Genomic DNA, 17,648 nt, shown 5'->3' with positions numbered 1-17,648 from the left:
ACCTCACCACCTTAGATACCTCACCACCTTAGATACCTCACAATCTTAGATACCTCACAATCTTAGATACCTCACCACCTCAGATACCTCACCACCTTAGATACCTCACCACCTTAGATACCTCACCACTTTAGACACGTCACCTTAGATACCTCACCTTAGATACCTCACCTTAGATACCTCACCTTAGATACCTCAGCACCTCAGATACCTCACCACCTTAGATACCTCACCACCTTAGATACCTCACCACCTTAGATACCTCACCACCTCAGATACCTCACCACCTCAGATACCTCACCACCTTAGATGCCCCACCACCTTAGATGCCCCACCACCTTAGATGCCCCACCACCTCAGATACCTCACCACCTCAGATACCTCACCACCTCAGATACCTCACCACCTCAGATACCTCACCACCTTAGATACCTCACCACCTTAGATACCTCACCACTTTAGATACCTCACCACCTTAGATACCTCACCACCTTAGATACCTCACCTTAGATACCACACCACCTTAGAAACCTCACATCCTTAGATACCTCACCTTAGACAACTCAACACCTTAGATACCTCACATTACATACCACACCAACTTAGATACCTCACCACCTTATATACCTCACCACATTAGACACCTCACCACAGACACCTCACCTAAGATACCTCACCACCTGAGATACCTCACCACCTTAGATACCTCACCACCTTAGATACCTCACCACCTTAGATACCTCACCACCTTAGATACCTCACCACCTTAGATACCTCACCTCAGATACCTCACCTTAGATACCTCACCACCTTAGATACCTCACCACCTTAAATAGATACCTCACCACCTTAGATAGATACCTCACCACCTTAGATACCTCACCACCTTAGACACCTCACCTTAGATACCCCAGCACCTCAGATACCTCAGCATTTTAGATACCTCACCACTTTAGATACCTCACCACATTAGATACCTCACCACCTTAGATACCTCACCACCTTAGATACCTCACCACCTTAGATACCTCACCACCTTAGATACCTCACCACCTTAGATACCTCACAATCTTAGATACCTCACCACCTCAGATACCTCACCACCTTAGATACCTCACCACCTTAGATACCTCACCACTTTAGACACGTCACCTTAGATACCTCACCTTAGATACCTCACCACCTCAGATACCTCACCACCTCAGATACCTCACCACCTCAGATACCTCACCACCTTAGATGCCCCACCACCTTAGATGCCCCACCACCTTAGATGCCCCACCACCTCAGATACCTCACCACCTCAGATACCACACCTTAGATACCTCACCACCTCAGATACCTCACCACCTCAGATACCTCACCACCTCAGATACCACACCACCTCAGATACCACACCACCTTAGATACCACACCACCTTAGAAACCTCACCACCTTAGATACCTCACCACTTTAGATACCTCACCACCTTAGATACCTCACCACCTTAGATACCTCACCTTAGATACCACACCACCTTAGAAACCTCACATCCTTAGATACCTCACCTTAGACAACTCAACACCTTAGATACCTCACATTAGATACCACACCAACTTATATACCTCACCACATTAGACACCTCACCACAGACACCTCACCTAAGATACCTCACCACCTGAGATACCTCACCACCTTAGATACCTCACCACCTTAGATACCTCACCACCTTAGATACCTCACCACCTTAGATACCTCACCACCTTAGATACCTCACCACCTTAGATACCTCACCTCAGATACCTCACCTCAGATACCTCACCTCAGATACCTCACCTCAGATACCTCACCACCTTAGATACCTCACCACCTTAAATAGATACCTCACCACCTTAAATAGATACCTCACCACCTTAGATACCTCACCACCTTAGATACCTCACCACCTTAGATACCTCACCACCTTAGATACCTCACCACCTTAGATACCTCACCACCTTAGATACCTCACCACCTTAGATACCTCACCACCTTAGATACCTCACCACCTTAGATACCTCACCACCTTAGATACCTCATCACCTTAGATACCTCATCACCTTACAAACCTCATCACCTTAGATACCTCACCTTAGATACCTCACCTTAGATACCTCACCACCTTAGACGCCTCACATTAGATACCTCACCACCTTAGATACCTCACCACCTTAGATACTTCACCTTAGATACCGCACCACCTTACAAACCTCACCTTAGATACCTCACCACCTTAGACGCCTCACATTAGATACCTCACCACCTTAGATACCTCACCATCTTAGATACCTCACCACCTTAGATACCTCACCACCTTAGATACCTCACCACCTCAGATACCTCACCACCTCAGATACCTCACCACCTTAGATACCTCACAATCTTAGATACCTCACAATCTTAGATACCTCACCACCTCAGATACCTCACCACCTTAGATACCTCACCTTAGATACCTCACCACTTTAGACACGTCACCTTAGATACCTCACCTTAGATACCTCAGCACCTCAGATACCTCACCACCTTAGATACATCACAATCTTAGATACCTCACCACTTTAGATACCTCACCACCTTAGATACCTCACCACCTCAGATACCTCACCACCTCAGATACCTCACCACCTTAGATACCTCACCTTAGATGCTCCACCACCTTAGATGCCCCACCACCTCAGATACCTCACCACCTTAGATACCACACCTTAGATACCTCACCACCTCAGATACCTCACCACCTCAGATACCACACCACCTCAGATACCACACCACCTTAGATACCTCACCACCTTAGATACCTCACCACCTTAGATACCACACCACCTTAGATACCTCACCACCTTAGATACCACACCTTAGATACCTCACCAACTCAGATACCTCACCACCTCAGATACCACACAACCTCAGATACCTCACCACCTTAGATACCTCACCACCTTAGATACCTCACCTTAGATACCACACCACCTAAGAAACCTCACATCCTTAGATACCTCACCTTAGACAACTCAACACCTTAGATACCTCACATTAGACACCACACCAACTTAGATACCTCACCACCTTAGATACCTCACCACATTAGACACCTCACCACATTAGACACCTCACCATTGATACCTCACCACCTTAGATACCTCACCACCTTAGATACCTCACCACCTTAGAAACCTCACTTTAGATACCTCACCACCTCAGATACCTCAAAGTAGATACCTCACATCCTTAGATACCTAACCTTAGACAACTCACCACCTTAGATACCTCACCTTAGATACCACACCAACTTAGATACCTCACTACATTAGACACCTCACCTACGATACCACACCTCACCTACGATACCTCACCACCTTAGATACCTCACCACCTTAGATACCTCACCACCTTAGATACCTCACAATCTTAGATACCTCACAATCTTAGATACCTCACCACCTCAGATACCTCACCACCTTAGATACCTCACCACCTTAGATACCTCACCACTTTAGACACGTCACCTTAGATACCTCACCTTAGATACCTCACCTTAGATACCTCAGCACCTCAGATACCTCACCACCTCAGATACCTCACCACCTCAGATACCTCACCACCTCAGATACCTCACCACCTCAGATACCTCACCACCTCAGATACCACACCTTAGATACCTCACCACCTCAGATACCACACCACCTCAGATACCACATCACCTCAGATACCACACCACCTCAGATACCACACCACCTCAGATACCACACCACCTTAGAAACCTCACCACCTTAGATACCTCACCACCTTAGATACCTCACCACCTTAGATACCTCACAATCTTAGATACCTCACAATCTTAGATACCTCACCACCTCAGATACCTCACCACCTTAGATACCTCACCACCTTAGATACCTCACCACCTTAGATACCTCACCACTTTAGACACGTCACCTTAGATACCTCACCTTAGATACCTCACCTTAGATACCTCACCTTAGATACCTCAGCACCTCAGATACCTCACCACCTTAGATACCTCAACACCTTAGATACCTCACCACCTTAGATACCTCACCACCTCAGATACCTCACCACCTCAGATACCTCACCACCTTAGATGCCCCACCACCTTAGATGCCCCACCACCTTAGATGCCCCACCACCTCAGATACCTCACCACCTCAGATACCTCACCACCTTAGATACCTCACCACCTTAGATACCACACCTTAGATACCTCACCACCTCAGATACCTCACCACCTCAGATACCACACCACCTTAGATACCACACCACTTTAGATACCTCACCACCTTAGATACCTCACCACCTTAGAAACCTCACATCCTTAGATACCTCACCTTAGACAACTCAACACCTTAGATACCTCACATTAGATACCACACCAACTTAGATACCTCACCACCTTATATACCTCACCACATTAGACACCTCACCACATTAGACACCTCACCTAAGATACCTCACCTAAGATACCTCACCACCTGAGATACCTCACCACCTGAGATACCTCACCACCTTAGATACCTCACAATCTTAGATACCTCACAATCTTAGATACCCCAGCACCTCAGATACCTCAGCATTTTAGATACCTCACCACTTTAGATACCTCACCACATTAGATACCTCGCCTCAGATACCTCACCACCTTAGATACCTCACCACCTTAGATACCTCACCACCTTAGATACCTCACCACCTTAGATACCTCACCACCTTAGATACCTCACCACCTTAGATACCTCATCACCTTACAAACCTCATCACCTTAGATACCTCACCTTAGATACCTCACCTTAGATACCTCACCACCTTAGACGCCTCACATTAGATACCTCACCACCTTAGATACCTCACCACCTTAGATACTTCACCTTAGATACCGCACCACCTTACAAACCTCACCTTAGATACCTCACCACCTTAGACGCCTCACATTAGATACCTCACCACCGTAGATACCTCACCTTAGATACCTCACCATCTTAGATACCTCACCACCTTAGATACCTCACCACCTTAGATACCTCACCACCTTAGATACCTCACAATCTTAGATACCTCACAATCTTAGATACCTCACCACCTCAGATACCTCACCACCTTAGATACCTCACCTTAGATACCTCACCACTTTAGACACGTCACCTTAGATACCTCACCTTAGATACCTCAGCACCTCAGATACCTCACCACCTTAGATACATCACAATCTTAGATACCTCACCACTTTAGATACCTCACCACCTTAGATACCTCACCACCTCAGATACCTCACCACCTTAGATACCTCACCTTAGATGCTCCACCACCTTAGATGCCCCACCACCTCAGATACCTCACCACCTCAGATACCTCACCACCTCAGATACCACACCTTAGATACCTCACCACCTCAGATACCTCACCACCTCAGATACCACACCACCTCAGATACCACACCACCTTAGATACCTCACCACCTTAGAAACCTCACCTTAGATACCACACCACCTAAGAAACCTCACATCCTTAGATACCTCAACTTAGACAACTCAACACCTTAGATACCTCACATTAGATACTCACCAACTTAGATACCTCACCACCTTAGATACCTCACCACATTAGACACCTCACCACATTAGACACCTCACCTAAGATACCTCACCACCTTAGATACCTCACCATTGATACCTCACCACCTGAGATACCTCACCACCTGAGATACCTCACCACCTTAGATACCTCACCACCTTAGATACCTCACCACCTTAGATACCTCACCACCTTAGATACCTCACCACCTTAGATACCTCACCACCTCAGATACCTCAAAGTAGATACCTCACATCCTTAGATACCTAACCTTAGACAACTCACCACCTTAGATACCTCACCTTAGATACCACACCAACTTAGATACCTCACTACATTAGACAACTCACCTACGATACCACACCTCACCTACGATACCTCACCACCTTAGATACCTCACCATTGACACCTCACCACCTTAGATACCTCACCACCTTAGATACCTCACAATCTTAGATACCTCACAATCTTAGATACCTCACCACCTCAGATACCTCACCACCTCAGATCCTTAGATACCTCAACTTAGACAACTCAACACCTTAGATACCTCACATTAGATACCACACCAACTTAGATACCTCACCATCTTAGATACCTCACCACATTAGACACCTCACCACATTAGACACCTCACCACATTAGACACCTCACCTAAGATACCTCACCACCTTAGATACCTCACCATTGATACCTCACCACCTGAGATACCTCACCACCTTAGATACCTCACCACCTTAGATACCTCACCACCTTAGATACCTCACCACCTTAGATACCTCACCACCTTAGATACCTCACCACCTTAGATACCTCACCACCTTAGATACCTCACCACCTTAGATACCTCACCACCTCAGATACCTCAAAGTAGATACCTCACATCCTTAGATACCTAACCTTAGACAACTCACCACCTTAGATACCTCACCTTAGATACCACACCAACTTAGATACCTCACTACATTAGACACCTCACCTACGATACCACACCTCACCTACGATACCTCACCACCTTAGATACCTCACCATTGACACCTCACCACCTTAGATACCTCACCACCTTAGATACCTCACAATCTTAGATACCTCACCACCTCAGATACCTCACCACCTCAGATACCTCACCACCTTAGATACCTCACCACCTTAGATACCTCACCTTAGATACCTCACCTTAGATACCTCACCTTAGATACCTCAGCACCTCAGATACCTCACCACCTTAGATACCTCACCACCTTAGATACCTCACCACCTCAGATACCTCACCACCTCAGATACCTCACCACCTCAGATACCTCACCACCTTAGATACCTCACCTTAGATGCCCCACCACCTTAGATGCCCACCACCTCAGATACCTCACCACCTTAGATACCACACCACCTTAGAAACCTCACATCATTAGATACCTCACCTTAGACAACTGAACACCTTAGATACCTCACATTAGATACCACACCAACTTAGATACCTCACCACCTTATATACCTCACCACATTAGACACCTCACCACATTTGACACCTCACCTAAGATACCTCACCACCTGAGATACCTCACCACCTTAGATACCTCACCACCTTAGATACCTCACCACCTTAGATACCTCACCACCTTAGATACCTCACCACCTTAGATACCTCACCACCTTAGATACCTCACCACCTTAGATACCTCATCACCTTAGATACCTCATCACCTTAGATACCTCACAATCTTAGATACCTCACCACCTCAGATACCTCACCACCTTAGATACCTCACCACCTTAGATACCTCACCACTTTAGACACGTCACCTTAGATACCTCACCTTAGATACCTCACCATTGATACCTCACCACCTGAGATACCTCACCACCTTAGATACCTCACCACCTTAGATACCTCACCACCTTAGATACCTCACCACCTTAGATACCTCACCACCTTAGATACCTCACCACCTTAGATACCTCACCACCTCAGATACCTCAAAGTAGATACCTCACATCCTTAGATACCTAACCTTAGACAACTCACCACCTTAGATACCTCACCTTAGATACCACACCAACTTAGATACCTCACTACATTAGACACCTCACCTACGATACCACACCTCACCTACGATACCTCACCACCTTAGATACCTCACCATTGACACCTCACCACCTTAGATACCTCACCACCTTAGATACCTCACAATCTTAGATACCTCACAATCTTAGATACCTCACCACCTCAGATACCTCACCACCTCAGATACCTCACCACCTTAGATACCTCACCACCTTAGATACCTCACCTTAGATACCTCACCTTAGATACCTCACCTTAGATACCTCAGCACCTCAGATACCTCACCACCTTAGATACCTCACCACCTTAGATACCTCACCACCTCAGATACCTCACCACCTCAGATACCTCACCACCTTAGATACCTCACCTTAGATGCCCCACCACCTTAGATGCCCCACCACCTTAGATGCCCACCACCTCAGATACCTCACCACCTCAGATACCTCACCACCTTAGATACCACACCTTAGATACCTCACCACCTCAGATACCTCACCACCTCAGATACCTCACCACCTTAGATACCACACCACCTTAGAAACCTCACATCATTAGATACCTCACCTTAGACAACTGAACACCTTAGATACCTCACATTAGATACCACACCAACTTAGATACCTCACCACCTTATATACCTCACCACATTAGACACCTCACCACATTTGACACCTCACCTAAGATACCTCACCACCTGAGATACCTCACCACCTTAGATACCTCACCACCTTAGATACCTCACCACCTTAGATACCTCACCACCTTAGATACCTCACCACCTTAGATACCTCACCACCTTAGATACCTCACCACCTTAGATACCTCATCACCTTAGATACCTCATCACCTTAGATACCTCACAATCTTAGATACCTCACCACCTCAGATACCTCACCACCTTAGATACCTCACAACCTTAGATACCTCACCACTTTAGACAAGTCACCTTAGATACCTCACCTTAGATACCTCACCTTAGATACCTCAGCACCTCAGATACCTCACCACCTTAGATACCTCAACACCTTAGATACCTCACCACCTTAGATACCTCACCACCTCAGATACCTCACCACCTCAGATACCTCACCACCTTAGATGCCCCACCACCTTAGATGCCCCACCACCTTAGATGCCCCACCACCTCAGATACCTCACCACCTCAGATACCTCACCACCTTAGATACCTCACCACCTTAGATACCACACCTTAGATACCTCACCACCTCAGATACCTCACCACCTCAGATACCACACCACCTTAGATACCACACCACTTTAGATACCTCACCACCTTAGATACCTCACCACCTTAGAAACCTCACATCCTTAGATACCTCACCTTAGACAACTCAACACCTTAGATACCTCACATTAGATACCACACCAACTTAGATACCTCACCACCTTATATACCTCACCACATTAGACACCTCACCACATTAGACACCTCACCTAAGATACCTCACCTAAGATACCTCACCACCTGAGATACCTCACCACCTGAGATACCTCACCACCTTAGATACCTCACAATCTTAGATACCTCACAATCTTAGATACCCCAGCACCTCAGATACCTCAGCATTTTAGATACCTCACCACTTTAGATACCTCACCACATTAGATACCTCGCCTCAGATACCTCACCACCTTAGATACCTCACCACCTTAGATACCTCACCACCTTAGATACCTCACCACCTTAGATACCTCACCACCTTAGATACCTCACCACCTTAGATACCTCATCACCTTACAAACCTCATCACCTTAGATACCTCACCTTAGATACCTCACCTTAGATACCTCACCACCTTAGACGCCTCACATTAGATACCTCACCACCTTAGATACCTCACCACCTTAGATACTTCACCTTAGATACCGCACCACCTTACAAACCTCACCTTAGATACCTCACCACCTTAGACGCCTCACATTAGATACCTCACCACCGTAGATACCTCACCTTAGATACCTCACCATCTTAGATACCTCACCACCTTAGATACCTCACCACCTTAGATACCTCACCACCTTAGATACCTCACAATCTTAGATACCTCACAATCTTAGATACCTCACCACCTCAGATACCTCACCACCTTAGATACCTCACCTTAGATACCTCACCACTTTAGACACGTCACCTTAGATACCTCACCTTAGATACCTCAGCACCTCAGATACCTCACCACCTTAGATACATCACAATCTTAGATACCTCACCACTTTAGATACCTCACCACCTTAGATACCTCACCACCTCAGATACCTCACCACCTTAGATACCTCACCTTAGATGCTCCACCACCTTAGATGCCCCACCACCTCAGATACCTCACCACCTCAGATACCTCACCACCTCAGATACCACACCTTAGATACCTCACCACCTCAGATACCTCACCACCTCAGATACCACACCACCTCAGATACCACACCACCTTAGATACCTCACCACCTTAGAAACCTCACCTTAGATACCACACCACCTAAGAAACCTCACATCCTTAGATACCTCAACTTAGACAACTCAACACCTTAGATACCTCACATTAGATACTCACCAACTTAGATACCTCACCACCTTAGATACCTCACCACATTAGACACCTCACCACATTAGACACCTCACCTAAGATACCTCACCACCTTAGATACCTCACCATTGATACCTCACCACCTGAGATACCTCACCACCTGAGATACCTCACCACCTTAGATACCTCACCACCTTAGATACCTCACCACCTTAGATACCTCACCACCTTAGATACCTCACCACCTTAGATACCTCACCACCTCAGATACCTCAAAGTAGATACCTCACATCCTTAGATACCTAACCTTAGACAACTCACCACCTTAGATACCTCACCTTAGATACCACACCAACTTAGATACCTCACTACATTAGACAACTCACCTACGATACCACACCTCACCTACGATACCTCACCACCTTAGATACCTCACCATTGACACCTCACCACCTTAGATACCTCACCACCTTAGATACCTCACAATCTTAGATACCTCACAATCTTAGATACCTCACCACCTCAGATACCTCACCACCTCAGATCCTTAGATACCTCAACTTAGACAACTCAACACCTTAGATACCTCACATTAGATACCACACCAACTTAGATACCTCACCATCTTAGATACCTCACCACATTAGACACCTCACCACATTAGACACCTCACCACATTAGACACCTCACCTAAGATACCTCACCACCTTAGATACCTCACCATTGATACCTCACCACCTGAGATACCTCACCACCTTAGATACCTCACCACCTTAGATACCTCACCACCTTAGATACCTCACCACCTTAGATACCTCACCACCTTAGATACCTCACCACCTTAGATACCTCACCACCTTAGATACCTCACCACCTTAGATACCTCACCACCTCAGATACCTCAAAGTAGATACCTCACATCCTTAGATACCTAACCTTAGACAACTCACCACCTTAGATACCTCACCTTAGATACCACACCAACTTAGATACCTCACTACATTAGACACCTCACCTACGATACCACACCTCACCTACGATACCTCACCACCTTAGATACCTCACCATTGACACCTCACCACCTTAGATACCTCACCACCTTAGATACCTCACAATCTTAGATACCTCACCACCTCAGATACCTCACCACCTCAGATACCTCACCACCTTAGATACCTCACCACCTTAGATACCTCACCTTAGATACCTCACCTTAGATACCTCACCTTAGATACCTCAGCACCTCAGATACCTCACCACCTTAGATACCTCACCACCTTAGATACCTCACCACCTCAGATACCTCACCACCTCAGATACCTCACCACCTCAGATACCTCACCACCTTAGATACCTCACCTTAGATGCCCCACCACCTTAGATGCCCACCACCTCAGATACCTCACCACCTTAGATACCACACCACCTTAGAAACCTCACATCATTAGATACCTCACCTTAGACAACTGAACACCTTAGATACCTCACATTAGATACCACACCAACTTAGATACCTCACCACCTTATATACCTCACCACATTAGACACCTCACCACATTTGACACCTCACCTAAGATACCTCACCACCTGAGATACCTCACCACCTTAGATACCTCACCACCTTAGATACCTCACCACCTTAGATACCTCACCACCTTAGATACCTCACCACCTTAGATACCTCACCACCTTAGATACCTCACCACCTTAGATACCTCATCACCTTAGATACCTCATCACCTTAGATACCTCACAATCTTAGATACCTCACCACCTCAGATACCTCACCACCTTAGATACCTCACCACCTTAGATACCTCACCACTTTAGACACGTCACCTTAGATACCTCACCTTAGATACCTCACCATTGATACCTCACCACCTGAGATACCTCACCACCTTAGATACCTCACCACCTTAGATACCTCACCACCTTAGATACCTCACCACCTTAGATACCTCACCACCTTAGATACCTCACCACCTTAGATACCTCACCACCTCAGATACCTCAAAGTAGATACCTCACATCCTTAGATACCTAACCTTAGACAACTCACCACCTTAGATACCTCACCTTAGATACCACACCAACTTAGATACCTCACTACATTAGACACCTCACCTACGATACCACACCTCACCTACGATACCTCACCACCTTAGATACCTCACCATTGACACCTCACCACCTTAGATACCTCACCACCTTAGATACCTCACAATCTTAGATACCTCACAATCTTAGATACCTCACCACCTCAGATACCTCACCACCTCAGATACCTCACCACCTTAGATACCTCACCACCTTAGATACCTCACCTTAGATACCTCACCTTAGATACCTCACCTTAGATACCTCAGCACCTCAGATACCTCACCACCTTAGATACCTCACCACCTTAGATACCTCACCACCTCAGATACCTCACCACCTCAGATACCTCACCACCTTAGATACCTCACCTTAGATGCCCCACCACCTTAGATGCCCCACCACCTTAGATGCCCACCACCTCAGATACCTCACCACCTCAGATACCTCACCACCTTAGATACCACACCTTAGATACCTCACCACCTCAGATACCTCACCACCTCAGATACCTCACCACCTTAGATACCACACCACCTTAGAAACCTCACATCATTAGATACCTCACCTTAGACAACTGAACACCTTAGATACCTCACATTAGATACCACACCAACTTAGATACCTCACCACCTTATATACCTCACCACATTAGACACCTCACCACATTTGACACCTCACCTAAGATACCTCACCACCTGAGATACCTCACCACCTTAGATACCTCACCACCTTAGATACCTCACCACCTTAGATACCTCACCACCTTAGATACCTCACCACCTTAGATACCTCACCACCTTAGATACCTCACCACCTTAGATACCTCATCACCTTAGATACCTCATCACCTTAGATACCTCACAATCTTAGATACCTCACCACCTCAGATACCTCACCACCTTAGATACCTCACAACCTTAGATACCTCACCACTTTAGACAAGTCACCTTAGATACCTCACCTTAGATACCTCACCTTAGATACCTCAGCACCTCAGATACCTCACCACCTTAGATACCTCACCACCTTAGATACCTCACCACCTTAGATACCTCACCACCTCAGATACCTCACCACCTCAGATACCTCACCACCTCAGATACCTCACCACCTCAGATACCTCACCACCTTAGATACCTCACCTTAGATGCCCCACCACCTTAGATGCCCCACCACCTCAGATACCTCACCACCTCAGATACCTCACCTTAGATACCTCACCACCTCAGATACCTCACCACCTCAGATACCACACCACCTCAGATACCTCACCACCTTAGATACCTCACCACCTTAGATACCTCATCACCTTAGATACCTCATCACCTTACAAACCTCACCTTAGATACCTCACCTTAGATACCTCACCACCTTAGACGCCTCACATTAGATACCTCACCACCTTAGATACCTCACCACCTTAGATACTTTACCTTAGATACCTCACCACCTTAGACGCCTCACATTAGATACCTCACCACCGTAGATACCTCACCTTAGATACCTCACCATCTTAGATACCTCACCACCTTAGATACCTCACCACCTTAGATACCTCACCACCTTAGATACCTCACCACCTTAGATACCTCAGCACCTCAGATACCTCACCACCTTAGATACCTCAACTTAGATACCTCATCACCATAGATACCTCACCACCTTAGATACCTCACCACCTTAGATACCTCACCACCTTAGATACCTCACCACCATAGATACTTCACCACCTTAGATACCTCGCCTTAGATACCTCACCACCTTAGATACCTCACCACCTTAGATACCTCACCACCTCAGATACCTCACCTTAGATACCTCACCACCTTAGATACCTCACCACCTTAGATACCTCACCACCTTAGATACCTCACCACCTTAGATACCTCACCACCTTAGATACCTCACCACCTTAGATACCTCACCACCATAGATACCTCACCACCTTAGATACCTCGCCTTAGATACCTCGCCACCTTAGATACCTCACCACCATAGATACCTCACCACCTTAGATACCTCACCACCTTAGATACCTCACCACCTTAGATACCTCACCACCTTAGATACCTCACCACCTTAGATACCTCACCACCTTAGATACCTCACCACCTTAGATACCTCACCACCTTAGATACCTCACCACCTTAGATACCTCACCACCTTAGATACCTCACCACCTTAGATACCTCACCACCTTAGATACCTCACCACCTTAGATACCTCACCACACGTGCGCCATCGTCAGCCATGTTGCATAAATGTATTTTGCCCCCCACACCAAACGCAATCACGACACGCAGGTTAAAATATCAAAACAAACTCTGAACTAATTATATTAATTTGGGGACAGGTCGAGAAGCATTAAACATTTTGGCAATTTAGCTAGCTAGCTTGCACTTGCTAGCTAATTTGTCCTATTTAGCTAGCTTGCTGTTGCTAGCTAATTTGTCCTGGGATATAAACATTGAGTTGTTATTTTACCTGAAATGCACAAGGTCCTCTACTCCACTAATTAATCCACACATAAAACGGTCAACCGAATCGTTTCTAGTCATCTCTCCTCCTTCCGACTTTAAATTGTGATTGGCAACTTTCATAAATTAGGTGCATTACCGCCACCGACCTATTTAGTCTTTCAGTCACCCACGTGGGTATAACCAATGAGGAGATGGCACGTGGGTACCTGCTTCTGTAAACCAATGAGGAGATGGGAGAGGCAGGACTTGCAGCGCAATCTGCGTCAGAAATAGAAGTGACTTCTATTTTAGCCCTTGGCAATACAGACTCGCGTTGGCACACGTGAGCAGTGTGGGTGCAATAATTGAATAATATAGATTTCTAAATTTAGATACCTCACCCCCTTAGATACCTCACCCCCTTAGATACCTCACCCCCTTAGATACCTCACCCCCTTAGATACCTCACCCCCTTAGATACCTCACCCCCTTAGATACCTCACCACTTTAGATACCTCACCCCCTTAGATACCTCACCCCCTTAGATACCTCACCCCCTTAGATACCTCACCCCCTTAGATACCTCACCCCCTTAGATACCTTACCTTATACAGTACCTAACTGATCAGAGAGCAGCTGCAGGGGACACTAAAGGAACTCTACAAGGCCTCAGGTAACAGATTAATTGTAGCTTAGACACCACCTCTTCTCTTCTACCTACGCCCACTTCTTCAATTACCTGCGCCCACCTCTTCACCTACCTACACACACCTCTTCACCTACCTACACACACCTCTTCACCTTCCTACACACACCTCTTCACCTACCTACGCCAACATGGCAGCGGTCAGGGGTGAATAGTCAGGGGTGAATAGTCAGGGGTGTATAGTCAGGGGTGTATAGTCAGGGGTGTATAGTCAGGGGTGTATAGTCAGGGGTGTATAGTCAGGGGTGAATAGTCAGGGGTGAATAGTCAGGGGTGAATAGTCAGGGGTGAATAGTCAGGGGTGAATAGTCAGGGGTGAATAGTCAGGGGTGAATAGTCAGGGGTGAATAGTCAGGGGTGAATAGTCAGGGTTGTATAGTCAGGGGTGTATAGTCAGGGGTGTATAGTCAGGGGTGAATAGTCAGGGGTGAATAGTCAGGGGTGAATAGTCAGGGGTGAATAGTCAGGGGTGAATAGTCAGGGGTGAATAGTCAGGGGTGAATAGTCAGGGTTCTATAGTCAGGGGTGTATCTTCCTTAGTTGAATAGTCAGGTGTGAATATTCAGGGGTGTATAGTCAGGGGTGTATAGTCAGGGTTGAATACTCAGGGGTGTATGGTCAGGGGTGTACATTCCTTAGTTGAGTAGTCAGGGGTGTAAAGTCAGGGGTGTATATTCAGGGGTGTATAGTCAGGGGTGTATATTCAAGGGTGTATATTCAGGGGTGTATAGTCAGGGGTGAGTACTCACGGGTGAATACTTTTTTACGAGACTCATACAATGTTTTTATTCATATGCTTATTTTAGGAGGTCCATACGGGGCGGTCGGCGTCGACCTAGCCTTTGAAGCCATGCTTTGTCAGATCTTCGGAGAGGACTTTATCGAGAGCTTCAAGGTAATTGCTAGAGCATAGAGCATGACGCTTGTAACGCCACGGTCGTGGGTTTGATTCCGGCTGGGGAATCAAACCCACGATTGTAAATTGCTTTGGATAATAGCGTCTGATAAATATATGTATTATTTTTTTAGGCGAAGCGTCCCGCTGCATGGGTCGACCTGACCATCGCGTTCGAGGCTCGTAAACGCACGGCCACGCCGGGGCGATCCAACGCCCTGAATATCTCTCTGCCCTTCTCCTTTATCGACTTCTACAAAAGATACAGAGGACAGAGTGTGGAGACTGCCCTGCGCAAGAGCAAGTATGTTGTGGGGAGAGAAAGGTTGTGTGTGTGTGTGTGTGTTTGTGTGTGTGTATTTGACCTCTCTCCCTGTGTGAGGATGAACAAAATAAAAAAATAGTGTGTTACACCCTCTCGCTACATTAGTAAGAACATAGAAACGTGGTAACCCATGTCTCTCTCTCTATTTATCCGGGCGAGTCAATTAAGAACGAATTCTTATTTACAATGTCTCTCTCTCTCTCTAGCATGAACATAGTGAAGTGGTCGTCTCAGGGAATGCTACGTCTCACTCCTGAAGCCATGAACGAACTGTTCCAACCCACCATTAACAACATCATCAAACACATTGGTGACACACACACACACACACACTCTCTCTCTCTAACATTATTTGGTCTGACAATGTAGCATAAAGGGGCACGTTTTATATAAACCTCAACATTGACATGTTGGTCTCACCTCCCCTCTCATTCCTCTCTCCCTCCAGAGGAGTTGATGCAGAGACAGGAAGTGCAGGGTGTTCGCTTCCTGTTCCTGGTTGGGGGTTTCGCTGAGTCGCCCATGCTGCAGCGGGCGGCCCAGAATGCTTTGGGTCAAACATGTCGCATCATCATCCCTCAGGATGTGGGTCTGACCATACTGAAAGGGGCTGTGTTGTTCGGACTGGACCCCACCGTGGTGAGAGCATATACACACAGACAAACACTATGGTACACACACACCGTGGTACGCACACACACATCGTGGTACGCACACACACACACCGTGGTACGCACAGCCACACCGTGGTACACACAGCCACACCGTGGTACACACAGCCACACCGTGGTACACAGTCACACCGTGGTACACAGTCACACCGTGGTACACAGTCACACCGTGGTACGCACAGCCACACCGTGGTACGCACAGCCACACCGTGGTACACACAGTCACACCGTGGTACGCACACACACACACACACAGTCTTGTATAAC

At 46.7% G+C, this 17,648-nt stretch overlaps 1 protein-coding gene across 1 annotated transcript in view; it reads left to right on the top strand.

Moving 5' to 3' along the window:
- The window catches only part of LOC139415869 (heat shock protein 12B), a 70,440-nt gene that overhangs the window by 47,279 nt on the left and 5,513 nt on the right, over positions 1-17,648 (top strand). The window contains exons 12-15 of the mRNA XM_071163997.1: positions 16,297-16,385; positions 16,520-16,689; positions 16,917-17,020; positions 17,159-17,349. Coding sequence (XP_071020098.1) covers positions 16,297-16,385; positions 16,520-16,689; positions 16,917-17,020; positions 17,159-17,349 — 554 coding nt within the window. The remainder of the gene's footprint in view (positions 1-16,296; positions 16,386-16,519; positions 16,690-16,916; positions 17,021-17,158; positions 17,350-17,648) is intronic.

This window comes from Oncorhynchus clarkii, chromosome 9 (genome assembly GCF_045791955.1).
Source record: "Oncorhynchus clarkii lewisi isolate Uvic-CL-2024 chromosome 9, UVic_Ocla_1.0, whole genome shotgun sequence".
Taxonomy (NCBI): domain Eukaryota; kingdom Metazoa; phylum Chordata; class Actinopteri; order Salmoniformes; family Salmonidae; genus Oncorhynchus; species Oncorhynchus clarkii.
Note: the sequence above shows the minus strand (reverse complement) of the source record. Positions and strands in the feature narration are given on the sequence as shown.